Below are 27,800 nucleotides of genomic sequence, written 5' to 3' on the forward strand. Positions count from 1 at the left end.
TGAAACATGTACGAAGTCGACGGACCGACGACTACATTGTGAATCCGCGTTCGACAAGATATCCCCTCAGTCGCCGCCGTTTCATAAAAGTTTGCCCGGCCAGCGATCGACGAGCCTGAAAGACTTAAATGCGGCCCGAAAACCGAACTTCCGCAGAGCAGTCAAAGGAGAAGGCAAGACCATCCCAGCAAAACCCAATGCTTCATCAACTCAAGGGCAGCGACCTGACCGCAAGCGACACCGTCGGCGCGGCGATGAAGCGATCGGCTCCACCAGAGTCATCGATAGCCAGTCACAGGGTTGCCCGCACGAAACCTCTGACGAATACAAGGGCATCGACAATCCAGGGGCTGACTCCACGAGTGGAGTTTAATCCTCGGCTGTCGCCCTCTCTTTTGTACATAGTGTGTGCTATTCAGTGGTTTTTAACACGTAATTGTGATCGTACATTTGTTTAGTGGATTTTTCTATACCCTTCGTGCGTGTTCTGTGCGGTGAAGTGTGCCGGTAGGACTGACTGTGCTCTTGTGGACTGTGCGCAAGAACTTTTCCACCAGTACTGCGAACTTCTTCCAACTCCACCCTGCCTTTTTAACTTTGAGAATAGTTGTTGCTCCCCAACAACTTTCTTAGACCCGGGGTCATTGTCATGAAGTGCCCGTGGACGAAGAGGAAGAGGAGACCGAGCGCGCAGCTGCAACGAGTGCGTGCAAGAAAATCGAACCAGGCCGGTGATCAGGGGACGCCTGTGACGCGCTGGGCTTGAGAGCGCGGCCCTGTGATCGTTCCGGGAAAGACCCGGAACGCAACCGCTGCTGTTCCCGAGAGCCGTCCGCCGCTGATCCCGACAAACCGTGGGCTGGCCGTGCCTGGAGCTGGTGACGCGCTGGGCGAGAGAGCGCGGGTCCGGATTCACCTGGAGGTGGAACCCTCCGCTCACACCCGCTGCTACGCCCTCGAGCCGTGACTCATCGGAAAAGGTAGACGATGCCTGCCCGACGTCCCGCGCCTGGTTACGACGAGGCCTAGAACCGGTCATCGAGCCAGCCTCGCCGTGACGTCCTCGTCGACTCCGCGCGCATCGGGACTTCAACCCCTCGAGGGGCTGCGACAAAACCCCGTAGGACGTTTAATTTCTTTATTGCGGACATTTCCGTTAGCCTCTTGCCTTTTTTACGCTGATATCTTCCGTCTCGCGTAGTTGCTTTCGTTCCCTAACTTCTGCTTGTTTCGTGTCATGCATAAAGCAACGTTTAGTCGCACACGCACTGGTCACTGACTCGTGACTTTCACGCCAATCCTTGGCCCATTCATTACAAAAAGTGGCGAGCCTGCCTGTCCCAAGTGTGGTTTTATTACGTGTAACTTGTCTGTTTGTTCACTCCAGTGTGTTTGCCATGTTTTGCGAAGTTGTTGTCTGATGTGTGGTTTCACGTCGGTGTAGGGTAATGTGGTTATGTCTACTGTATTCGAGAGTGTAGCAGCAGCAGCCATTCGGTCCGCTGCTTCGTTCCCGGCTATACCACTGTGGCCAGGGACCCAGCAAAGAACCAGTTCAAATTTGCGTACATACACCGACAAAATACCCTTGACTATTAGATTTACAACGTGATTTTTTGAAGACTTTGTTGACGACAACGCCCGCACGACACTGAGGGAGTCTGTATATATAATGGATTGTGGGATGTGACTTTGAAGGATATGATTAACAACAAGAAGTACACCATAAGCCTCTGCCGTAAAGATACTGGTATTACTGTTAAGAGTTCTAGTGACATTAGGCCGGGCCCATGCGCCGCGCAGGACACAGAGGTGGCAGTTTTAGAGGCATCCGTATAAAATTCAGAAAATTGATACTTCTGCTGCAAATACAAGAAGTGCTGCAGAATTGCACATGTGGGAGCTCGGTTTTTATCTACATGTGTGAAGGATGTGTCGCATGATACAGGGCGGAGATGCCATGGTGCTATAAAATCTGTTTGAGAACTTTGTATGGTGTCTAAAAAGGAGACAGAAAGCTCTGACGCTTCCTCTCTAACTCTGTAAGAGAAGGGCGCAGAGAACGATGGTCGGTTTAGGAGTAGTGCAGTCTGAGACGTATCATAAAAAGCCGATTTAAAAGGATGGTGTGGCATAGATGACATTTTAAAAGCAAAAAGAAGATCTGTGTATGCTCGCTCACGTTGTAGGTTGCACTTATTACACTCCACATAGAGGCTTTCGACCGGGCTAGTCCGGAAGGCGCCACATGCCAACCGCAGCCCCAGATGAAGCACTGGGTCCAGCATTTTCAGGGATGTCTTACTTGCTGACCCATAAACAACGCTTCCATAGTCTAATCGTGAACCTATCAGGCTGGTAAAAACACGTAAAAGAAGTTGTTTGTCAGCCCCATATGAAGAGTGGGAGAGAACCTTGAGTATATTCATGGCCTTTAAGCATTTATGTTTAAGTTGTTTTATGTGTGGAATGAACGAGAGCTTTTCGTCAAGGACTACACCTAAAAACTTGTGTTCATTTCTGACTGGAATTGAGACATCATTGAGTTTGATGTCTGGATCCGGCCGAATGCCGCGCCTTTTCGAAAACAAAACACAAGTACACTTCACTGGAGTAAATTTAAAACCGTTGCTATCTGCCCAGCCAGCTAGCTTGTTAACACCAAGCTGGACTTTGCGCTCGCAGATAGACAGGTTACAAGACTTAAAGGATAATTGCACGTCGTCTACATAGATTGAGCAGGAAATGGTTGGTGGCAGAGCCTTCCGAAGAGTTCATTTTTACAATAAACAACGTGCAACTCAAAACTCCACCTTGCGGAACACCGTTTTCCTGCACATGATCTCTAGAGAGTGCAGTTCCAACTCGCACGCGAAACGTTCTTTCAGAGAGGTAACTGGCAAGCGTGTTCTACATGTTACCCGACATACCAAAGGACTTCAAATCGCTGAGGATGCCGTACCGCCAAGCAGTGTCGTACGCCTTTTCAAGATCAAAGAATACTGTCATACAGTACTGCTTATGGAGGTAAGCATCTTTAATATATGACTCTAACGCAACGAGTTGATCGTTCGTAGATCGCCCAGCCCTAAAGCCTGCCTGACAGCTCTCGAGAAGACCGTTGTACCCTAAGAAGTACACGAGTCTCCTGTTAATCATCTTCTCGAAGAGCTTACACAGGCAGCTTGTCAGGGCAATGGGGCGATAACTGGCGGGAGAGGAAGGGTCCTTCCCTTCCTTTAGGAAAGCCACTACTATGGCCTCCCTCCAAGAGCGTGGGAAGTGCCCCGAAAGAAATATTTTATTGTAGAGGTGAAGAAGTGTTTCAAGTGTGTCTGCATGTAAGTGTTGTATCATTGTGTATGAAATCCTGTCTGCACCTGGAGCTGAAGGTTTACAAGTACCGAGTGCGACCTTCAGCTCATGAAGTGAAAAGGGGGTGTTATAGGATAAGTTCGACTTATTAGTGTCTCGCAAGGACTTCTTCTCACATGATGCTTTGTGTTTAATGAACGTGTTGGTGTAGTGTGCTGAACTGGACACGTGTTCGATGTGTTGTGCAAGTGTGTTAGCCTGGTCTTCCAGTGTGTCCCCTGTTGTACTAACCAGGGGCAGGCTGTGTGTCTGTTGTCCTCTTAGTTTTCGTATTCGTGTCCAGACTTTGTGTGTCAGTGTATGAGTTGATGGAAGTGAGGAAGGTGCGCCAACTCTCCCTTTTCGCCTCACGACGCACTCGCTTCCCAAAAGCCTTTGCCCGTTTAAAAAAAATGAGGTTATGTGACGTGGGGAACCGGCGAAGGACACCCCACGCCTTGTTCTGGGCCTCTCGCGCCCGCCTGCAGTCCTCGTTCCACCAGGGCCTCCTTGGGATGCGGGACCCACTGGAGGCCTGGGGAATGGACTTTTCGGCAGCGTCGAGGATGTGCGCCGTGACGAGTTGGGCGGCTTCCTCCACGTGTAGGTGTTTTATGGATGTGTGATGTAGTTGAGATGTTTGTGTGAATGTGCTCCAGTTTGCTTTTGATTCATTAAACCTTTTATGGGAAGATGGACTGCTCGGGCCTATACCTATATACGTTAATGAAGTGGGGAAATGGTCACTACCATATGGGTCCGTGCCCACACCCCACTCAAGACATGGAAAGAGAACTGCGGAACCAATAGCCAAGTCAAGATGCGAGTATGTATTGTGTCCTAAGTTATGGTATGTAGGCTGTTTTTTTGTTGAAAAGGCATGCTCCGGAGGATGTAAGAAACTTCTTTATCAGGCGACCTCGGGCATCCGTTCTAGACGAGCCCAAAGAGAGTTGTGCGCATTAAGGTCGCCTGTTATGATGTATGGCTCGGGCAGCTGGTCGACCAGCGCCTCGAAGTCAGAGCTCAGAAGTGCAAAATCAGGAGAGATGTAAATGGAGCATACCGTTATTAACCTATTAAATATTATCGTACGGATTGCTACAGCCTCAAGGACAGTGTTCAGAGTGACAGGGTGGGAGGCTAAGGATTTCCGGGCGACAATTGCCACACCTCCTGAAGAGTGTGTGCAGCCAACCCTGTCCTTTCTGAATACCATGTACCTATTTAAGAAATTTGTTTGTTTAGAATTGAGGTGGGTTTCCTGGAGACACATGATACTTGGCTGACTGGCATGCAGAATCTCATACACATCGTCAAGATTTTTAAGGAGGCCTCTGCAGTTCCATTGGATGATGTTTTCTGTTCCCATTATTTAAGTTTAAGAATAACTGGAGTGTGTGTGTGTGTGTGTGTGTGTGTGTGTGTGTTTGTTCATGTGTCGTCTTTCGGGGCTGTTATTCTAGGATTTTTAGGCTTTTCTGTCTGCTTGGACATCGGAGGCCGCTCCTTGCGCTGCGTAGCAGGCAGGAACGGCGTGACATCCATCTCCTCGTCGGATGCCAGAAGGGTGCCCGGCGGACCAGGCCCCCCGGACTTGGCCCCCTTTCGGGAGCCCTTCGTTTGAGCCGCCACCGCCGAGGGCGTCCGGGGCACCAGAGGTGGCACGGGAGGGGCGGTGGCGGCGGGAGCCGATGCGGGGCCCCCGGTGTCCATCCGGTCGGCAACCTCCAACGCACTGGAGGACGGGGAGGCAGAGGGGGAGCGGCACCGGTCCCCACAGAAGAGGTTGTCACCACAACCGCTGCTGCCTCAGCAAGCGGCGTGGCAACGGATTGGGCTGCCTGAGGCACCCCAGGGGGGGGGGGGCGGCGGAGGGACCAGGTCAGACTCGCTGAACTGGGTCCCTGTGGACACCAGACGCCGCTCCGCCCCCCGGCGAGCCGCGTCGGCGTACCTCCCCAGGGAAAAGAGGCGAACCTCTTTGGCGCCTCTCGGAAGGTGATGTTCTCAGTTACCTTCACATTAATGATCGCCTTCTCCTGCTCAAACTTCTCGCACGTTCGAGAGTAGGCGGCATGGGGTCCCTGGCAGTTGGCGCAGGTGAGGGTTGACGATGGACAATTATCGGAAGGATTATCATGCTGAGCGCACTTTGCGCAGGTCAGACGACCACGGCAAGAGTTGGTTCCGTGCCCGAACCGCTGGCACTTAAAGCAGCGGCGCGAGTTTGGAATGTAAGGAGTAATGGAGCATCGGATGAACCCTGCGTTCATATGGTCAGGAAGTGAGGAGCAGTTGAAGGTCAGGATAATGTGTTTCGTGGGGATTACCTTATCATCTCTACGCATCGTGATGCGGCGCACGGCTGTGACACCCTGATCCTTTAGACCTTCAAGAATGTCGGCATCTGTCTTGTTAAGAAGATCTGCCTCAGATATCACACCCTGCGAGCTATTCAGGCTGCGGTGGGGTGTGACCCTGATGTCCAGATCGACCATTTTCGTCTGACCAAGAAGTGTGGTTGCCTGCTGCTGGTTTTTTACTTCAACAAGGACTTCGCCTGTGCGTTGTTTTTTGGCATTGTAGGTTTTCCCAATTATTCCATCAAGGTATTTTGTAATTAAAAATACTGATTGTGAAGCAAGAGGGCGAGGTGAATCAAGAGATTCGATAACAAGGAAACGAGAGTATTTGTCTGGCTTTGGGAAGCTCATACTTGAAAGTGGAGGGAAAGATACTTCGGTGCGGCCCCTTTTCAGGGACCGATCACGTTTGGAGGGGGGTTTTGAATTTTCCATACAGCATAGAAAAAAGCAGGGGACGGGGGTACTTTCTTCTCAAACCTTACCCTGATAGCCTGAGAGGTCCCGGAGCTCCCTGCCTGGTAAACAGACAGGGAGCCCATCCGCCGGAGCTTGACCTGGGCTCCGACGGCCACCGTTTGAGGCTTCTACCCTTCACCTTTAAACACATCACCACGGTAGGTTACAGTTTATGTTGGGGGCTCGGGGTCCGTGGTGTCGCCAACACCGTCACCATGAATACTCAAGGTGCCCCGTGCGGGGATAAGAGGGCAGTACAAGCCTCTCCATGACAAAGAGAACCGAATGCATGGCATTTGGCCATACTTGTCCTAGTAAGCTGTTGGGTCACATGATCGAACTCAAGAGAAAAATAACAATGAAAAGTGACTATTTAGTTCATTACAGCGCTGATTGCAGTCCAGCTTGACGAATGAGTGAATCGGCGACATCGGTGCGCTCCGCGGTTATCAGGCGTAGCGCTTCGCTGCTCTTATGTGTCATAGAAGCGATGGTCGCGGCCGTCCTTTTCTGTGATCACGCCATAAACTTGTAACATAGCAGCAGACGATGGCGTGGCGGCGGTGGCGGCAGGGAAGGTGATAACGCAACAAAGCTTGCATTGAAGCAGAGAGCCCAGCTATGTTAATAAAAGCGATTGAAAGAAATAAATAGATACGGTAAAAAAATTGTGTGATGTTCTTTAGCTCGACATCCGCCTTTCGCTCGCTTCTGGATCAAGTTACTCGATCGCCTTGTGCACCGTTGGCGCCAAATTTGACCTCCAGAAATGTGTTTTTCTTGTCAGCCTCAGCTACCGTCTTAATTTTTATAGTACATGCCAAGTGTTTTTATGTCTTTCTTGCACAATATTTGACACCTTGGTAGCGATCTTTATGAGTGACTCGTCAAATTACACTGCATGTCGTCATAGCTATAGGTGCATCACGTCACTGATTGCTTACGTCGTGCTTACGCAAAAAAAACATGGGCGAAATGCCGGCAATTTGTGCAGTCGAGAATAGGGCCCTAGATGTTACACATGAAATGGAGGGTACGAAATGTTTCTCGTCGTCTCGGCGGGCTTATCGCTTATGGTCGGCCTCTCTGGCGGCAAATGGTGGGTCCTGCCTGTCTTGACGCATGCGCTCACCCTCCAATGACGTCAACTCCTCTTTTCGACAGCATCCGCAAACCTTATGTTTACCAGGACTAGGACCACATGCGGAGGGAGGGGTTTCCCATTGTTTAGAGGCGCCTTGTCATCCATCAAGTGGTTTTGAGGCTTGTTTTGTTTTTTACACAAATATTGAGCTCTATGTTGTATTTCTGGTGAGCCTGACGCATGCGTTCAACGTCTTGGGAAAACTCTGCTGGGTCCTGCCTGGGTTCTTGTTTGCGGAATGGAATTTTCCGACCAGCGAGACGCTAACAGCACCGCTGTAATAGAAGATATAACACGACGTCCGTAATTATTGAACTTCTCGACACCCCTTACTCGCTGATTAGACTTCGGCAAACATTTTTTAATTCCCTTCATGCCCTGATGCCTTCTGATGATATATTTTCAAGCTTCCCTATCTCAATATTTACTGTGTTGCAGCATATCTACAGGCACTCCTCCAAGTGGTGCGGCTTTCCCTATTTTGGTCGTCGTTGTGGTTTTCTTGCGTCATCAGTCTTACTATAAAAACGCGATCATATAGCTCGAATTGAGAAGTGTTATCTGGCTAGCGTTCCTGTCACACGAATCCACAGAGAAGGGGTTACTATAATTAAGCTACCCGCCGAGTTTTGTAAGCAATGTTGTCCTGTCGATCCCTTAGGTGCGTACAATACGTCTGTAACAGCAAGGTTGCTGGTTGCTGTTACGCTTTGTCGCCTTTAAAATGTTTTTTCAACGGACCATGAACGAAAGTATGTTTTGTTCATTATAAAATGTTTTGGTCCGATAACAATAATATTAATTTCAGTGCACACTTCAAGCCAATATTCCAGACACTGAAGAAAACAGATGCAGTGACAGCTTGACGGATGCATATCGTGTAGATGTCAAATTGTTCCTCTGGAACCGCAATACTGGTAGCTGTTAAAAAGACGGTCCCAGCAATCAGCACGCTTCAGCTGAAACGGAAGCCATTGCCGACTTTGCTCATCTGCCAAAACACGTATGTTTGCGTGAGTGCCTTTTAGCCGGTGGACGGGTGTTCTTGACTTTGGTCCCAGTGCACCGGTTAGAGATATAGGCGTAAATAGCTATCAGGTACTATAAATTTCACGCACAAAATAATGAAAACCGCCTATCTACCGATCAGTTAGGCAGGACCACGTGGTCGCATAGGTGGCATTCCAGTCCCAAAGCCCGCATTTTCTTGGCTTTTATGTTACTAAACTGGCAGTGACCAAGATATACGGAAACATCCGCCATTTTGCGATTTCCACAACCACCGAACCTTTTCTCGCGTTACTGCTACGGGGCGCACTCCCTGCGTTTACAGCCCGACCGCTTACTATGAAAATAGGTCGGGTAACGTAGTTGACCTTTTTTGCTGCTTTGTCTAACCGCGGTAAATTCCAGGGCCAGCTCGCTGTCGAGAGCCACACTGAACGCTTGCACAGTTGCACACCTCGGGCGCCCGAATAGACATACGGCACATGAGTTCTGTTTGAGGTTGATTTACTTGCTAGAATATTTTTTGTGGAAATGACAACAAAGCCGTTGTTCCTCCGAGCCATATATGATATTTTTTAAGCACGCTACCGCGTTCACACCGCAAGTTCAAGATGTATTTATCGTGTTATTTTAGTTTTCGCTGCTGCATATTCCCTCACTAGGGCTGAAAGAGTTAGGTGACATGTGGAGATTGTGAGGCACTGCTGGATTCTGCACCGTATGTATTCGATTATAAGGCGGTCACGATTACGAGGCGAGAAGAACTTATAGAGAGGGAACAAAATCGCCACACCTATTTACAGTGAGCTTCGAATATAAGGCGGAGTATGACGTCGAGACTGCGGATTTTTGAAAAAAAGCGTCGCCTTATATTCCAAGAAATTCGGTATACCCGCCCATACCTGACATAAAATAGTTTGGAGCCCCCAAGACAACGCTTCTGTATGACTGAAATTTTTCTAATTTAAAAATGCATGCCAATCCACCCTGTGAAGGTGGTTTTAAAGCGAAGCTGTAAACGACACCCACAGCAACTACTCATGCTACAGAACTTGAATTTACACACGTGGGTCTACAAAGCGTGAAACCAGACACTAGTAAAATGCACCTAACCAAAGCATTATTTACTTTTGAATGGTAGTCTTTGCTAACGTTAAATCATTGCATGATGGTGGTTTGTTGGTATTGTTTGGTGAAGCACATGAGTGAAAACGTTTTTTTTTTGTAAAATTAAGCGAATATCAAAGCTGGTGTTAGACACCAGCAATGCAAAGCTGGTGCATTGGTGTCAGTTTCTTTTAATTTTTACTATCTCGTAGAGCATGCACAAGGCACCCACATGGCCGCTACACGTGCCATGGGCGGAGCACACAGGGGCGCGAGAGGTCGCGTGACGCTTTCACATGGTATTCACCGAGAACGCAGTGGATAATCCTGCAGATGGGCAAGGTGAGTGCACCGCTTGTGCCCCCGTCTCCACGTGGGCTCGTAGCGCAATAGGTAAGACAACGGGCTCTCACTCCGTTTTTATATTCGTTCTAGGTTCACATCCTGGTGGTGCCAGGAACTTCTTTTATTTGTTGGCTGGAGTTTTCTGTTGACACAAGCGGTCGTGATGGAACCCTTGAGGGGTAGAGGTAAAACGCTTCGCTTTCAAATTACTGCTGAAACTGGCGTTTTAGCTGACGTTGTAGGCGTTTTAGCATCGGCTGCTCATAACTATTTAATGTCAGGCACGAGCAGTTTAGGTAAAAGGGAAGGAACTCGTGGCTCGTCCAGCTGGTTGTAGCTTGACAGCATGATTTCAGACGTCAAGAGGGAAACGCCATCACCTGACAAACAAGCGCCTGTCTGGTGTTCTTATAGCTGATCACGTTATCAATTTAAAAGACGGAAATGTCGGTAAAACGCTACCGTAGTAATAATCTTCCATTCAAACATCGAATTCTAAAGGCTAAGCCCGCAATCCTAATACATTTTTGCCACGAAACGACGAGGTTATGAGTACGGTTTCCACCTTCGAATTGTGAGATACTATTTGTCTTTTTTATTGTTAAGTCAATTATTTTGCTTCGCCCAAAATCTCAGCACATGTGTTATTGTTGCAGTCTCGTTCAACTACAAACCTTGTTCTACACAATTAACTGGCACAAACATGGGCCAAGACAACAAAGCTGTTTTTGCTTGTTCCAATTGATAGATAGATAGAAGCAACCTTACTTAGTCGCCTGCAGAGTGACACCACGATTAAATGGCGCCGCGACGCGGGCCCTTACGTCTTGTCGGCGCGTGGTCTTTACTCGACAACGGCGCGTGCTACTCCCGCGGTCGGTCGCCCGTGGGGGCAACGTCCCGTCGGTTTTGCTCCGATTTTGTCTTTCAAGAGCCGCCGAGGCCTGTTGGACAGCCCAGGTTTGGATTTCTTGGTCGTAGCACTTCGCCGCAGCCGCGAGCCGCGGCGGAATCATTGTACTTGTCGACGCTTTGTCGGGGAACTTGGTGCAGCCCATAGGATGTGCGTCAGGGTGGGCCTCTCCCGCTGGCGAACGCGGCACACATCACTCGGATAAACTTGCGGGTACACATGCTTCGTCAACACTGGGGTGGGTAAGGACCCAAAAACATCGGGAAATATTCTTACTTGATCACTCTTTTTATGGTGGCGGGCGTATCAACCGTCCAGGCATACACTTTGTCCACGAAGTCACAGTTGCTTCTCAGGCCATCACGGCAGGAAACCATTTTCGGCAGCTGCAAATTGCCGAGTGTATCCACGAGACAGTTGGTCATGCCTCCTCCTTGCCACCGGTGGCTTCCAATGCCCAGTTGTGCGAATGCTTCCCCAACTTTCGACGGTTTACCGAAGTCCCCGAAGTCAAATCCTGTCAAACGCGAAATAATTAAAGCTGTCCTAACATTATGCATTTTTTTGAGCGCGCGGTGCTACACGTCGCCGTAATGAACACTTAAAGGGCTGGTGAAGAGCTTTTCAAAAAAATTCTGTTGGGGGCATTACATTATCGTTTTCCTGACGCTGAATACGAAAAACATGTTTATTTTATGTGTAAATACACCCAAACCATATTTTTTCCTCAAAACAAACGACCCCTGCCCCCCAGCGTGGTGAGAGCCCTGGCTGCCTTTCGCGATCGGCTGGGGGCAGATGACGTCATATTCGGAAGTGCCGGCGCTGCGGGGACCGCTCTGCCTGAAAATCTCATTCTGTTACCGTTCAGATACCGGCTAGAAGGTCCTCTGGTGAATGGAGGGCTTACACAATCTTTCCTTAGAATAGGAGAGCCTAAGAGAAGTATAAACGCAACAGGTTCGCTCGCGGCGAGCTTTAAAACGGAGTTCACCCCCGACGACTCATGGCCGACTTGTTTCTCGGGTGCAGGGAAGTTGCGCAGATATTGGTTCGCCGCTTTCACTACTAGCGCTAGTCACAAATACTGGCACAATTTTTCAACCCACCATCATCCCCATCCTCGAATGTGGAACTTTGTTTCTACATTTGGACAGGCGGCAACAAGCTCTGTGCAGCGGCCTGCGATGCGCACAGACAGCGCGGCCGCCGCCGGTCGCCGCGTCGCGCAGGGGTGCTGGTGCCGGGTCGCTGTTCGGCCGGTCAGCGGAACGTCACATTGCTGCACATATGCATGATTTAGAATAGGGGAGCCGAACGTTGGTCGCCCCCCAAAAAGTAGAGGAAGCCAAGCGCAGCACGCTGGTCCCCGACGAGCTTTAGAACGCCTTCCCAACAGCTTCAGCCGGCTCAGGTTGCACGGATCGCCGCTGATGTTGGGAACTTTAGGCTTAGCACCAAGGGAGCTAGTTGGTCGCCGCTATCTCTACAACTGCGAATAACCATCCTTAACACAATTTTTCACCACGGTATCATCCCCTTTCTCGCATGTGGAACCTTATTCCTACGGTGATAGTCATTCTAGCGATCGGTGATGTGCTCGTTCTTGCACGCAAGTAACGCCATCCACCGGCGTCTCGCCGCATCTCGTGCTCGGACAGGTTCGTTTGCTGCCGTCGACGAGCCTCCGCGACCGGTCGGCGCTCCGCATCCAGATACAAATTCGACCACCTCTTTCGAAATCACCTTGGATGACAATCCCTATCACATTTTTAGATGCGACGCTGAGAGGAGCATCTCTTGCCGACGGCCCTGTTCTGCGTGCGTCGGCGTCCGCGTCCGCACAGCTGCGTCTCTCCTCCGCTCACCCCTCTGCTCTCTCCGATAGCGAACACACTCTCTCTTAACATCTGCGGGCGCGAGGCGCAGCGCACTCTCACTCCGTCGGTGGGCGGCACTGCGCGCTGTGCGCATGTGCAGTACTCTCTCTCCCGCGATGTCCTCTCCTTAGGGTGCGCTGCGCATATACGCGGAGTGCCGCGCTCAGGCCGGTCTCTCAGTCGACGGTCGCCCGCGCTACGCTTGCTCTCTCTCTCTCTCTCTCTCTCTCTCTCTCTCTCTCTCTCTCTCTCTCTCTCTCTCTCTCTCGCATTACCCGACGATTGCTCACGCAATTCGAGTAATCGACCCAATGGAAACGCACAATGGAACCCCCTTCAGCGTCGCATCACACCAGGGTTCCCGCGAGGGGAGGTGGGCGTAATTTTTTCACCACACTATCATCCTCTTGCACGTTTACATTGCTTTTCGCGACGGCCTTGATTCTGGACCGCAGCGAAGGGCGGTCGCTGCCGCGGCATGTAAGGTGCGAGCTGTTTCGTGCGCCGTACGGGCATGCACCGACCGGAAAGTGTGCGGAGTGCTTCCGCGCGCAGGAAACGCTTCATGCGTTCAGATTGCTTGATTTCTTAAAATCTAGCTATTCAGCTAAGCTGTCGTCAACGCCAACAACGGTGATCGGGAAAACGAAAGCCCAGAGCACTGTGGTCCCACAAATTTTCTAATTCCCTTATAATAATGGATCAGGAACTCGGGGTACCTCCGTATTTGTTTGAGCCCGTCGCTTCGCGTACGAAGCACAGAGCACCCGACGACACGGCCTGCCCCGCGACTACTCGTGAAGGCAATGTAGTAGCCACGGGCGCTCGGGTAAAAAATCTCTGGTATCTAGGAGTCGTTTTAGGGAATCACGCAGTAGCATTACGGTTAAAAATCGACGCGGAAGCAACTCTAGACAATGATGATTAATAAAGTGCAGATGACACGCTTACTTAATTTGGAACTTCGCCAAGAAAACTGGGACACAGCGAAGCGGCGGTGGACGTCGCTGGCCGTCTTACGAATATGACGCTACCTCCGGTCGCTGCCGCTTAGTTTCTCGCTCTTCCGGCGATGCGGCAGGGACCGGTAAGAGGGGCGTAGGGTCATTTTTAACGACGAATACCGCTGTCCCCAAGCTAAAAATGACGAAAAAAACTTTACAGGCATAAAATGACAATGTCATGATTGTAAAAAGTAGAGCTTTGCCCGGTTTTAAAAGCACTTCAGTAGCACTTTATCGCGGAGTACTCTTAGTGGTGAAAACCTTATCAGCACTAGGTATGAAACTCCCGCACTATTTGGTGAGATAATGAACAGTTAACGCATAGAGCGCTTGGAGGTGAAACCCTTATTAAAACTAGGTTTGAAAATCTCGCCGTATTTGATGAGCAATCAACACTGAAAAATTGTAAAAAAAAGAATCACACAGTTATAACGTTTGGAGATCCCACCTTGCCAGCTGAAAAGCGGGAACATAAAGGCGCAGAAGTAAAGACCGTTTCGGAGTAGAATTCAAGGCCCACCTGAACGGAGTTTTCATTGTAATAGAAAGACCGCTAGCAGTCCATGCTGCTGTGGGGTCCCACATGGTTTGTCGTCCCAAACAGTAACCGTGGTATTCTCAACACTCTCTTTACTACTTGTGCTACAACTTTCGTTTGTCTTCATATATCGAATTTCAAGCGTCGACGCTACTACTAGCATACGATGAGATCCGCAGGGGTGGGCTAACAACTTGTTAATTCCTCCTAGAGCTCCTCAAATGCGCGATTATTTGTTCTCATGAACTTTGCTCTTTTGTCAGAAATACTGATTTACTCCCTACCCTGTCCGTACTTAAACTTGTGAACTACTGCTAGAAACAAAGGGTTTTTGAATCCTACGCTTCCAAGGCTGCTTCCAATTATTTTATTTACTGACGGTTAGTCGTCGCCTTACTCGTCCACGGTTAATGACGTTGCAGTCCATGACTGCAGTGGACATAACTGGGCTGATCATAAAGACTCGTCGCCTGCACTCATTCGTTTTCCGAGAGAAAGAAGGAAAAATTTGTCTGCATGGCAGGTCTAAGGAAATGACTCGCGAGACATGCGCACGTTTGCGCAGTTTCTTGCGGCAATGTAATAAACTGTAATGGGCAAACACACAAAGTGACGAAGATAAAAACTTTTATTGCCTTTTCTCTCCCCTGCCAAATGTTTCAGAGATGGCACTGCCTTTGTCAAAATTTTGTAGGCCAAGAAAACCATGGCCGCAGCAGGCGCACAGCCAAGCAGAGGCGCTGCGGTTGCCGCTGTCGGCTAATTGCGCGGATAAAGAGAGAGAGGAAAACTTTCGCTCGTGCTATCCTAATGTGGCTGGCGCAACAAGAGTGGCACAAAATGCCTGCACAAAAGCAAAGTGCCTGCTCTGAGAAACTGGCCGCGCGCAGCCTTTATCGCGCCAGCCACACTACGAAAGCAAGAGGGAAAGCTCCCCTCGCTCTCTTTAGCCGCGCTCTCTTTAGACGTCTTTCCTGTGCTTTTTAACATGTTGCGAAACATATATTTAACGATTGTGCAAATACACTTCACGCGAGAGATACATTTTCTGATAAAACGGTCGTAATATGACTATGAGATCACTCGACAAGTTTTAACTTACACCCAGACATTCGTCAAATAAGCGAATTGGCACGGGCAAGTGATACAGCCAAATGCAAAAACGATTGTAGCTACCAAAACCGCAGTCACTGGCTGCACCAGCATGTCCAAGGTGGCGTACACGACGTCAGCAGAGCGCTCACACGGGTAGCACATTTTCATTTCGCGGATGATTGTTTTTCTGAAGTATACATTGACAGGACGACGCCGAACCTCCCCGGTTTTAAGCCACCTAGATCTCATTCAGTTTTCGCGTCATTTTAGAAGATGGTTACAATTTTCACTTTCTTTTCAGAAACGTAATACAGCTTCTATTTTTCTTTGAGAGAACTCCTCTTTCTTTTGGTCATGTACTTCAGATTGCCCAAGATTTCCTTTGCGCTAAGCATTGGTGACATGCATGAGTTGTACCAGAAATTCAAGTATCTGGTGAAGTTCTTGGCTGTTTTTTTCAGGCTCGCTGTGGTAGCAAATGTATCTTTTGCAATAATATCTGCCCCGAACTTCTGCGCTTATAAGTGCTTGAAAAAAGTGACATATGAATGTCGACTCAAATACACCTTTTGGAGTTGACCAAGACGTTGCAATCGATGCGGTTGAGAGTCAGCTAATAGTTAAATGTTACGTGTGGTAACCAGCATATGTGCCGCAAACGAGCACTAATGTGGTCAGTTTTAAAGCGTTTGTGTGAACAACGCAATAGTAATGGGAGATAACTTTACCGAGTCGTTGCATCCCTCTCGCTGAATTCCGATCAGTGGTTACTGTGTCCACAACACCCTTAAAAAGATCGATGTCTTTGAGCGTGTACACGTGCAGCACGACGTTCAGGGCGTCGTCTACTGATACTGTCGGTATAAATAAAAAAAGACAGCAGTACTATCAGCACCAACAGAAACACAAGGGTGTATCGACTGTCTACATTGTTATAGAACCAAAATTAACATTTCGGTGCTTTACTAAGAGGTACACTGTGAGATCACGTCCGCACTATTACTACAATGATAGTAACGTTTTCTGCCTCATTGCAAGTTTCCGCTCATGTGATGAAAAACTGATTTTCAGTATTATTTGCCCTTGGGTTCACCTTGACAGCGTGAACTTCTACGGTAACAAACGTGCCAGCTACCCCGCGTGCAAGCGTGCAAGTGCTTGCAACTATTTCCTAAAATTAGCAAAGTTCAACATAAGCAACATGAGCTTGAAGTAATTCCACACGAAATTTACTGTACCAGCTGTGCAGTTCTGTACACAAATATGCGCAACTTCCCGCAACCCGCTGTACACCTTTTAACAGCCTCCAAAAGCATTCATGGCAGACGCCATTAAACAACTCCCAAGTTCCTTCAGTTCAGGCAACGTCAACACAAAAAGTTTTCAAAGTATCGAGAAGATTTCAAAGACTGTCGTGCACGTCACCACAGTTAGCACCATGGCCGTCGAAATAATGCAACGTGTTTCCCTATTCCGAAAGATGTTGTATACTAGTCTTCAAAATTTCGATCAATCCATCTTACTATCACGCAGATCAATGATCAGTCACTGCGACCAACATGACAAAGTAGGCCACTGATAAGAGGCCGCACAAAAAGGCAGTCGGCGATGTCACACTACGATATACGAGCGTGGCGTTTTTAAAGCCGATGGTCTTCCTTTGGTTACTTATACCTGTGCTACACGGTAACTTTCAATTGACAATTGGACACTCCTCCACAGCTGGTCTGTAAGTATTTGCAATGTGGCACTCGATATGCAGTTGGTTCAACGGCCTTCCGAAGGCCTTTGAAACGACCGTGTATCAGAGGTATTAAACGAAGAAATTTTGGTCTGTCCGTATGTCTGTCTGTCTGTGACTCGATTCAGCCGCCCGCCAAAGTGAAATATTTCACTGTGGGCTACCACAGCAGATATCACTTTTTGATGTCTTATCCTATGCGTGCCCTCGTTATGCACACCAGGCCCTCTCCCGCAGATGCATCGGTTGTTCACAAAGAAGATATTCTGGAATTTCCAAAAAATTCTAAACTAAAGGGTTTAACTCGTCGAAGCTACACATAAGTAGTCAGGCGCACCGTATTGGAGGCCCCATGATCATTTTGACCACCTGGGAAACTTTAACCTGTGGGAAAACTCGACACACGCAACTTTTTTTGCTTACCCACTTCAGAACACCATCCATGGCGGCCCGTATCAAACTAGCCTCCTATGGCTCAGCAAAACAGTGCCTTAGCCACTGAGCCACCACGGCGGGTGTGCATGATCATTTGATGCTCTATAAGCCCACGATTAAAATTCTATGAGGCATTTCTATCTACACAGCACGATCACACAGAAATAAGCCTGCCTTTTCTAACACACGGCCTTTCTGTGTGTCTTCTACGAGTCCCTCATTTCCAATTCTGATTCGCAATATGCATAGCGAGGGCCTCGATCCTGGCAGTCTTGTTGCCACAGGTGGCTTAAGAGGGTTCAACGCTGGTCGACCGCTTCGCACACGTCGTAGACGCTCGAGTCACGGTACGGGGGTTAAAAAAAGAAGGTTCCCTTCAGTCCGAGGGGAGCAAATCGTAACTTTTAGTCGCCTGATCACAAAACATTCTGTTATCTAATTTTTGATTCTGGGTTTTTACGCCGTGGTTTATCTTACATAAATGAAATAAGAGATGGCAAAAACAACTTAACATCTTATAATTCATGATGTGGCTTACTATTTAAGGCGATGTCTCTAATGTTTGCCACTAAATCTATTAGCGGGCAAGGTCGTATAGCAGTGTTGCCACGTGCCATGACACATGGCGGGGAACAGCATGTGTTAGAGGAGCAACTCAGGAGACGTTTACCTTTGCGTACAATTTATAATCAAAATGACTTGAAGTAGGTATTTCTTGCTCTTAACTCAATTCTCCTAGTATTAACACTCCTAATGCAAAAAATTTAGATATATCTCCCGTATTTTTTTTCTAAACTGCTGCCTAAAGCTTGTACCTGCGCTTGTAAATAACGAGCTTATGACCAGTATGAGTACAATTACAAAGAAGGTTTGTTCTAAAATCATCAGATTTGTGTAAGCATGGCGCCGATTTTAAACACATCAACCAGCTTAAAACAAAAATATGCTCTCAATGATGCTGCAAATATCGCTAGTTTCTGCTTCAGGGCCAACCCTAGCCAGGGCATGGCGCCGAAAGTCCTTGCCAGTACAACGCGTTCACAACTCTTAGCGCGCATCCTGCGACAGTTCCTTAAAATAAAGCCCCTTTACGCTTGCACCGGCCACATTTTGGCGATAAATCAATAAAATTCCTTATGCGACTCAGCCATTTTTCACTTTTTGCATTCCTACAACAATGGTATTATGGCGTTTGCTCACCTCTTCTTTGCTCGCACAGAAAGCGACGCGGGACAGTAGCATTTAAGACAAAAATTTATGCGATAAACAGCTATTTATCCGACCGCGTTTATTACGCCTCCCCAACAAGTGCCTTACATACGACAAAACTAGGCTGTTAACGTAGAATATCAATTGAACAGCCACAGAATAAATCATACATACCTTTTGTCCAAAGGTGTTCAATAAGCTTGGTGGATACATCTACACCGGCTTTGTATTTGTTCTTCTGACTTATTCCTTTTGTTTTTAAGTCCAGCATCAGCAGCAACAACTCATTCTTGAATTTGCCTCCACCTTCGATTAAACGCAGACTTAATTGATGGTACAACAAAACAAATACATTCCTGCTTTGAATGGGAGGTGACACCGCTACAGCATGCATAAAAAACCCAGCGAGCTCTCGGTTGAAAAATGTGCCCTCAAAATCCCACTGCTTCTTGTTTAATGGTACATCAATAAGTTCCATGTGGTAGCAACGCGTACACCTGAACTGAATAGAAATATCCGTTATTTTCTCAGAAGTGGTAAACTGCGCTAAGGAAGACGCTACACAAAGAGAGGTACACAAAAACAGGCGCAGACTTGCAACTAAAGTTGCAAGTCTGCGCCTGTGTTTGTGTACCTGTCTCTGTGTAGAGTCTTCCTTAGCGCAGTTTACCCCTTCTGAGAAAATGCACCAACTCGCCCAACAACAAGTCCGTCTAAACTATAGAGCGTATTCACATACATACAGGCAACCATGCGTGCGCCGCCATATCTGTGGCCAAGCGTCTGTTGCTAGGCGACGTTGTGCGCACGGCCCGCAGATCAGGCCCTCCTCTTCTCCTCCGTGCCTTCATGGCGGCCACTCAGGTCGCGGTCCGCGATATGAGCTTGTGTTTTCGTGCAAGGCGTGTGCGAGTGGCTTGATAGTCTGTTGCACCGCGATAGCGTTGGTTACGCGAAAATTCATGGTTCCGCTCATGAGTGTGACAACCTTATCTGCAATTCAACCCCAGCCTCTGCGCACACCTACGAGCGAGTGCGAGTCGGTCGGGGCGCAAAGGTTGCATCGTTAGCGCATTGGTCGTTTGTCAGCATGAACTGCATCATTTCCAAACTGATGCCCACTGAACGCAAAGTAATAACTCGACGCTAAGTACTGTTGAGTACAGTACGATCTACCTATCGCCAGACGCGTATCAAGTCGCCGCCGCAGATCAGCTGATGGCCAGCCGCCGCGCTCTAATGTCACAGGTGAGTTGTTTTGCTGAGTGTGAAACATTTAGCGCACGAGAAACCCAGTGCCAATGTGTCGCCCGTGCCATCTTGAGGGAAGCCGTTTTTAGGGCTGCTTTTTTGATAATAACGCGAACATAAGCAGCAACGTGTTTTCTTTTTCTTTTTTCTCGTGCGGTGATTGGATCGCATGCAGCGATCAATTTACTTCTGTCAATCTCAGCGCAGGGCATGAAGCCCTGTGTTTCGATTGTCCTTGGGTGGAGTGAGGAAACCGGCGAGCATCAGTTAAAGGTCAAAACCTCGGGTACTTCTATCCTGCGCACTTTTGAGGCCGATATATCTTTTAAAGAAATTGCTGTTCGATCACGCCGTCCGGAAACGAACGTCGTCTCAAGCTGTTGTTTTGCCCCAGCAGCGCTTAGCGAAACTTACTATTATGTGTTTTTAGGGGCAGCAGAACTGCCATTTCAGTCTCCGTACAAAACTTGTAGCTCCTGCTTGGTTTAGAAAAACTAATTGTGCACATAATGGAAGTTATTGTGCCTTTCTGCTTCACCCCGAACTTTAGCCCGTTTTTTTTTCTTCTCTTTCATTGCAGGCGTATGCAGCTGCTAGAAAAGAAATACGGCGCCCTCACAGAGCTGGTGTGCGTCCTGCGGGGCAAGCCTCAAGAGTGCCGTTTTTTGCGGCATCCGTGAGCAGCAGCAGGTTTAAATACAGTGATGGTGTTTAGCCCACTTCGAAACTGATCTACAGAAATATTCAGAAATAAATAGCGAGGTCGACTGGTGCCCTTTTATGTGCATTTAGGTGCCTTTCCAGCTACTGCTATTTGCATTTACAATGACTGTGGAAAATGAAAAAAAAAAAAAAAGGAACACATTTTGGTCATGCTCTTCATGTGCTAGAATATAAAAAAAAACATTTTAGTCATACTCTTCACGTGCTAGAATATTTTTTGCAAGACGTGGTTTCTGGCCAGGAAATGATAACTCATGGCTATCGCCTTCATTTTGGCTAATTCAACTGTTATGAAATGGTGATCTGTACAGTGAGCACAAAGACTTCATTGAATTATCGGGCCACATTTTGTCACACTGCGAAAAGTTACGCTTGTGTTCCACTTTTTGGGAAGTGTGTTCATTGCTTAGAAAAGGAAAATTTCACACATGAATTGATAGGCGTATTTGAAATTGAATGTTTAATAATGTGTGCATTAGAGACCCTTCAGTTGCACTCCCAAAAAAAGAAATCATGTATCAAAACCTTGCTATGTAGCAGGGAAGGGGCGAGACGACGTGTTGGTTTTCATGTGCTTTTAACCTTTTCATTGGTTGTAATCGCATTGGTATGTTTATTCCTTGAATAAACAATCAGTCACAGTTCAGTGCTTTGTCCTGCCTTTGTTCATATTGCTTTGTAAGACCCACTTTTCATTATGCAATACCAACTAGCTTACCAACCCATGTTCTTTGTGCACCACCAAAGCTTAACATTGGTGTTTTCGGGCATCAGCAGCAAGGCTTGTTAAGTTAACTTGTCTTACTTACACCTAGGGTAACTGCTAACAGCAGCTTGGGACACTATTAAAAATGGCATGATGAGAACATGTCTATCAAGAAACATTTTATTACACATCAATAAAACACCACCCAACCAACAGTTCACAATGTAATTACCCATCAGTTAAATATTAGTGATAGCTTGCAGTAGGTCACAGGAGCACCGATGCAGTCTGCCGATTCTCTTTTGTTGTCACTTCTGCACTACTACTTGGAGCTAAACAGAGACAAGGAGCCTTGCTGGGGTACAAAAAAAAATTACACCCATCTCCCCGAAGGGAACCATGAGTAGGATGCGAAGTGTCATGGGGGTTCCGTTTGCGTTTCCGTTATGTTTAATTGCTTCAGCGCACCCGCTGACGGGACTGTTGCTTCCATCCTACTTCATCTGAAGAAGCACGGAGTCAAGCGAAGCAAGCGCAGCACTGAACGTGCGCTCTGCTAGTTCCCCTTTACATTCCCAGCTGTAGGAGAGGAGACTACGAGAGAGAGAGCCGCGCATGCGCGCGAGAGAGCTGAAGCGAACGGAGGAGGAGCGTGCGCAGACGGTAGGAGAGGAGAGGAGAGTACGCAGCTGTTTGGAAAGGAGGAGAGGAGCGCATGCACAGATGGTGTGCGGACGGTCGCCACCGGTCAACAAGTGACATACCCCCGAGCATAAGACACTCTGCATCTAGAACACGGAAACACCATTTTTTCCCATTCCATTCGGTTTTTGTGTGTGGGTGCTTCCACTTGTAACCTTCCATTCTTTGTGTTACGATTGATACACATACCCATGCCCTATTGCGCACAGTTAATCTAAAGCAAGGGTATGAAACACCCGGGCCACATGTGGCCTGCAGACCTTTTGATTTTTTTTTGACCTTTTGATGTATTAAAGGATCAACGTAAAACAAATGTCAGTGCCTAGATTTTAGTCATCCTGGAGATCAGTACTGATATGTTTCTCGAATGGTGACACCAAATTTCATACAGAAATGACCAAGCATATTTACAATGTGTGGGAAAGGACTTGTTTCGTTTGAACGGCAGCATTAGGTGACAATTTCTTACACCCCCCTCCCACCTGCTCTTCTTGCATTGCAACCTTCCCATGTGGGACTGAACTTCTTGACTGTGGCTTGCTTGCTCACTGATGTGAGTTGAGACCCCTCATGTCACTAACTAAGATGCACAATTTTTTTTGCACAAAACATTAACAACTCTTAAAAACTTGCATACTACGACGACAATCATCAATGTCAGTTTGGACAAAAAAGGGAAAGAAATACTGACATTGGGCAGCATTACAAACACCCTGTATTTTTTGTGAAGACACAGAACTAAGCTGAAGAACATTTACTAGAGCAGCAGCAGCAGCATAAAATGGACAGTGGTGTAACAACTGACAAAAAATAACCTACCTAAACCATTGGAATCAAAATCACGAGCGTAACAGTTCAAAATTGGGCTTGATGTCTTCATCTAGACTCCCATTGTTTTAGGCTCGCAATGAATGCTGCCATTCACTGCGTGGAATAGCATTTCACATTATGGAAAATTCGGAGGGCATATTTTACACATTACGGCACATCAAAACTTTCACCGCCAAGAAATTAGGTAAATCGTCGGTCAACAGTCCAGGAAACAGCTTTTCATGTCTACAGGAGCAAAATCCTCATAATGTTCTGTTTGAACAGAAGAGTGCATTCATACAGATGACCAGGGCTAAAATCTTCATGACAGAACATAACTGCAAATCACACAATGAAAACCAAAACATCTGTGCATTTAGATACTACAGCGAAACAAAAAATTGCATCAATAAGTCAATCATCAGGAATTGCACTACCTGGTACAGTAGCCTGTGCATTGTGCTGTTATGCCCATCGCTGGGTAGTCCCTAAATCATACTTCCAATAAATACACATGGTTTGCGGCGATTTTAGATGCCCACCACACAACATTTTTTGCACACCCGTTACACACCACACTAACCATGCGTTGCATCCTGGCTGTCTTAATGGTCATGTTCGCCTTCTAACCAGTGGCATTGGATGCCTGCTGCTCTTTTCACCGTTTCTCAGTATTGACATTTCATTGCGGCCATTCCCATTCCATCCTCTTCTGTGTGGCTAAGGTGTTGTGCTGCTGGGCCCAAGGACATTGCAGGTTCGATTCCCAGCCACTTTTCTGACAGAGGCGAAAAGCAAAAACGCCCGTGTCTGCGAGATTTCGGCGCACGTTAAAGATCCCCCCCCCCTTCTTGCCCCAGGTGGCCAAAATTAATCCGGAGCCTTCCACTACAGCGTGCCTCACCCACCTATTTCCCACACAATAAGGGAAACTGCTAGACATTGTTGTCTCAGCCAAACTGCTGCACACGGCTTGCTGGAAAATGCCTATTCGAATGGCACAACTGACTGGCTCAGATTTGCTAGAGCTGCGCAGACAGCTACAATTTTGTCTAGCTGGGTGAGCCTCTCGTTGTGTTTGACAGTCACAAGATCAATTGGAATAGTGCTTGACAGGATTCGGTATCGTCCTCTAAGTAGCCCAATCACCCGTTCTACATGAATGCGGACATTAGCCAATTTTCGAGTTTTTTGGACGTCCCAAGCCGATAACTGCGATTTCCCCCTAGTGAAAGCCGGCATTTCTAGCTTGGCAGAGTGGATGCCAACAGCATCACCTATTGTAAATCCTCTGTCAGCCAACACTGTGTCACCTGGTACAAGGTTATTTAAGATGCCGCAAGACTCGGTAAGGCGCTTGTCGCTGGTCCGACCACCCCAACTCTCGGAAATGAAAGTGACTGCACCTCGTGCTTTGCAGCGCAACGCCTTAGCCACTGAGACACCGGGGCGGGTTACATTTGCAGCATTGGTAAAACCATTTTGGAATACCGCAACTTGCCAAGGAATTTAGCCCTGTCAGTTTTACCTTGCAATCTGATTATACTCACATTTTTTGCAGTTTGTTTTTAGTTGTAAATTAAGTGTATCAAGTCATTTTTTTTGCGTGTTTGCCATTCAGCAGAAGACTGCACTTACTGGGCACGTCTGGTATTGATGGTCATTTGTCCTCAACACATCCTGCATTTACAGATTTCTTTTCTGACTCCAACAACTGCATCGGTGAAGCAATTTTGTAAGCCTGCAGCTCGTCGTCTTGTTCAGTTGTTATTAACGTGCTATGTTAGAGAAATCACATCAATCTCAATTATCTTTTTAGTTTAAGAGTGTGGCATTACTTTGTGTATTTACCAGAAAACTATTACCTGTCTGTATAATGCCTTTAAATCCCTATTTCTTTGAACTGTTTCAACACTTTTCTGTGTATGATACTGTCCAGTTGCTGTGATTTTTTTAACACGAGAAAAATGCAAATATCATTTTAAGCAGTGACATCACAAATGACATACTGTGTGCTGAATAAACTTTTTCTGTTGTTGCCCACTAACCTGTTGCCTACTAACAGCTTTGCAGGCTTTGCTTAAAGACCTACAAAAAAAAATAAGTAGCAGATAGTGAATTTTCACTATTGTAAACGCGATACCCAGGAATCTGCTGGGAAAAACTCGTCATTGTGTACATAAAAGGGAACTTAGTATCTGGCAGACAGCATCACTGAAAAGCAATTTACATGCCCATCATAGCTAAAACATGCTAAAATTCACACTCACTGCTACATTGTAATTTTTTTTTATTCTAAGCATCCCCTTTTATTCATGCCCCTTGCACTTGCGATAGATGCACGTACGGTTGATGCACAAAGATTTGGAGTATTTAACATTCAATACACCTTTTATTAAAATGGGGTACGAACTAAGAATTGAGCAAATGGGGCAGTAAAAATTGGAACAATTCATATGGTGAAAGGTGTGGGAGGGCCAGAGACAGATGTGATGATAGTTCCAGGGTGCTTACTGCTCCTACCCTTGTTCTACTCTCCCCAAGTAGGAGCTGTGCAGTACGGTCTCCCACTGCTATTAACACTGCAACTTGGTGTGGCTGTGTGAGGACGCTGACATAGCATGTGTGCTAGGCCTGCTCCTTCCTGGCACCTGTGGCACTCTGCAGGGGGGGTGGGGGGACAGCTACTGTTACCTGTCCTGGGTAACAGTAGCTGTAGACAATTAAGCTCCGACACGAATTTGTCTGGAGGTGTCTCCAAACCACATATTCCTGGGAGGGATACAGGCTCAGGTCAGCCGACAGTGGTTGGGGATATCCGTGTAGGACACTACTCTGTTTCTGCCTGACAGTGAGATGAAGCCACCGTCCAGATTGACGTGCGCTAGGTCGGTGAAGCCGCAAGCGGCGTTGTGTGCGGATTCACTCCTGGCCATGCCAAAGAGGGCAGCGGTCCAGATTAGATGTAACTTGCCGGTTCGTTTTTCGGGGTCGAAGCCAAAATTTAGAGGTACGGACACCTCTTCGGAGATCTGCCCTCGGGAGAAATTTAGGATTGCAGACTTGGAGGTTTTAATTAACAGCAATGCTGTTGAGCAAATCATTTCTGTATGGTGTCCGCAGCTTTTAAAATACTACGAAAATGCACACCATTCATGCTCGCGTGCCTTGATACGTGTGCATAGTTTGTCGCGGATAGTGGATAGGCCACAGATAGTTGGCATGGCCGAGGAAAGGAAGAGGCCGGTGTGCTTCGACAGGCTCGGCGTGCAAAGCATCTGCTAGAGACGATAAGTCATGCTTACAGGGCGGCACAAGAAAACGTCGACCAAAACGACGAGCTCACTCTGCCGTTGCTCAACGTAAGGTAATGAAATAAACCACGGCACCACGACAATAAAACTCAACTTTGTGTCCGTCAATGATCAAGTCTTGCACGTGAGCGCAAGCTTCCCTGAATTTTTTTACTGTTCTGATTTTTGTGAAGGCCACCATTGCCAGTGCAATGGCTGCTGCTTCATACACCACTGGGGTATGAAGCGGGCCAGAGGCAATGGAGTTTCCCTGGTTATTGACTACAGCAACTAATATTACGTCGAGACGAAAATAGTTGGCTGCGTCCCTGTAAACCACGTCCTCACATTTAGCTTAGCGTCTGCGCAGAGCTTGCGCCCTGGCCTATCGTCGCTCGTCGTTGTAATTGGGGTGCGTTTCACGAGAAGAGGGGGAATGAGGATGCAATCTCCGCGTTGTTGGAATAGCTACTTGTAAAGTCGTGCTGCAAAGAAGGTTAATGTCCAATGTGCTTAAAATGCGACTCCTTGTTTGGCTGTTAGCTAAAGCTCATGCTGCCTTAACCTTTGTAGAAAGTGTACGTCTGAAACTGATCATGGTATGCAGAAAAAGAGTTTTCCTCCATGTTCAAGAACCTTTCCCATGCATGGAATGAGAGATAATGGCTGGAGAATTTCAATCGTAAGCTTTTTTTCAGGTTTAGGGATAAAAATATTTTTGGCTCTTTTCCACTGTTTCGGCGGAATGTGGCCTCTATCCCAACACATATTGAGCTAATGAGTGAGGGCTTCCAAAAAGTCATAACCTAGATTACAAGCATTTGTTCCTGATGTCGTTTTGCCTAAAAGCACATTTTGTTTTGTGCAAAGGGCCGTAATGGCAGCCGCGTACCTTGCCCGAAGTAATGTTGAGGAGCGCATTATTCCGGCTCGAGTAGGGGGGCAGTACCTTGGCAGCACAGCTTGCAATATGAAGATCCTGAATAACCTTCAGTAGTTCTTTGTCCGTGCTACCAGACTGATAGGGAATGACACTTATGGCGAATTCCATTGGGAGAGCAGGAGCACTCAAAAGCACTCTGAAAGTGCTCTCTCCTGAGCAGGCGTGTTTCAGTGGTCGAACAGAAGTAGGAGCACTGTCATCCAGTGGTAGTGCGAGACCACTTTCGGTGCTCTGAGAGCACTAGGGAGCAGTTCGATCTGCTCCCGCTTGAAAAGTCGGAGTGAGCACAGTACGATACGAAGGAAGTCACATGACCTTTAACGTCATATCCTCCCCTTTGTGTGTGTGTGTGTGTGTGTTTTGCTCCCTTGTATCGGGGAGCGCGGCAGTATCCATCGTGTATTTGCAACTTTGTGGAATGGGCAGCGAGCCCTACGAGCATGCGAATGCTTCACACCACCACACGTGCTTTGCCCGGCTTTGCTCACACATGCTTTTCCGCAGAGATTGCTGGGATGCCTAAAGGCTGGAATACGTGGAGCGAACTTTCACAACAAAGTTCGCGCGGCGGGAAATCTCTGAGCTACCGTACTTATCCAATTCTAACGTGCCCCCGATTCTAACGCGCACCCGATTTTTCTGACAAAAAAAAACAAAAAACTTGCACCTCCGTTTGTAACGCGCACGGAACTTTATAACCCAGACAAACGAATGCGGGAGAAATGGGCGATTTATTCCCCAAAGTAATTTCGCTCATCTCACTCCTCGTCGCTT

The 27,800-nt window shown here is 47.5% G+C and overlaps 1 protein-coding gene across 1 annotated transcript in view; it reads right to left on the reverse strand.

The window, feature by feature from the left end:
• LOC144138925 (dermonecrotic toxin SPH-like) overlaps positions 1 to 27,800 on the reverse strand; it is a 55,305-nt gene that overhangs the window by 12,439 nt on the left and 15,066 nt on the right. The window contains exons 2-4 of the mRNA XM_077671442.1: positions 18,773 to 18,904; positions 15,942 to 16,067; positions 10,973 to 11,213 (exon numbers count right to left, since the gene is read on the reverse strand). Coding sequence (XP_077527568.1) covers positions 10,973 to 11,213; positions 15,942 to 16,067; positions 18,773 to 18,904 — 499 coding nt within the window. The remainder of the gene's footprint in view (positions 1 to 10,972; positions 11,214 to 15,941; positions 16,068 to 18,772; positions 18,905 to 27,800) is intronic.

Source organism: Haemaphysalis longicornis, unplaced genomic scaffold (genome assembly GCF_048455015.1).
Source record: "Haemaphysalis longicornis isolate Haplotype H1 unplaced genomic scaffold, Haemaphysalis longicornis Haplotype H1 scaffold_5, whole genome shotgun sequence".
NCBI classification, from domain to species: Eukaryota; Metazoa; Arthropoda; class Arachnida; order Ixodida; family Ixodidae; genus Haemaphysalis; species Haemaphysalis longicornis.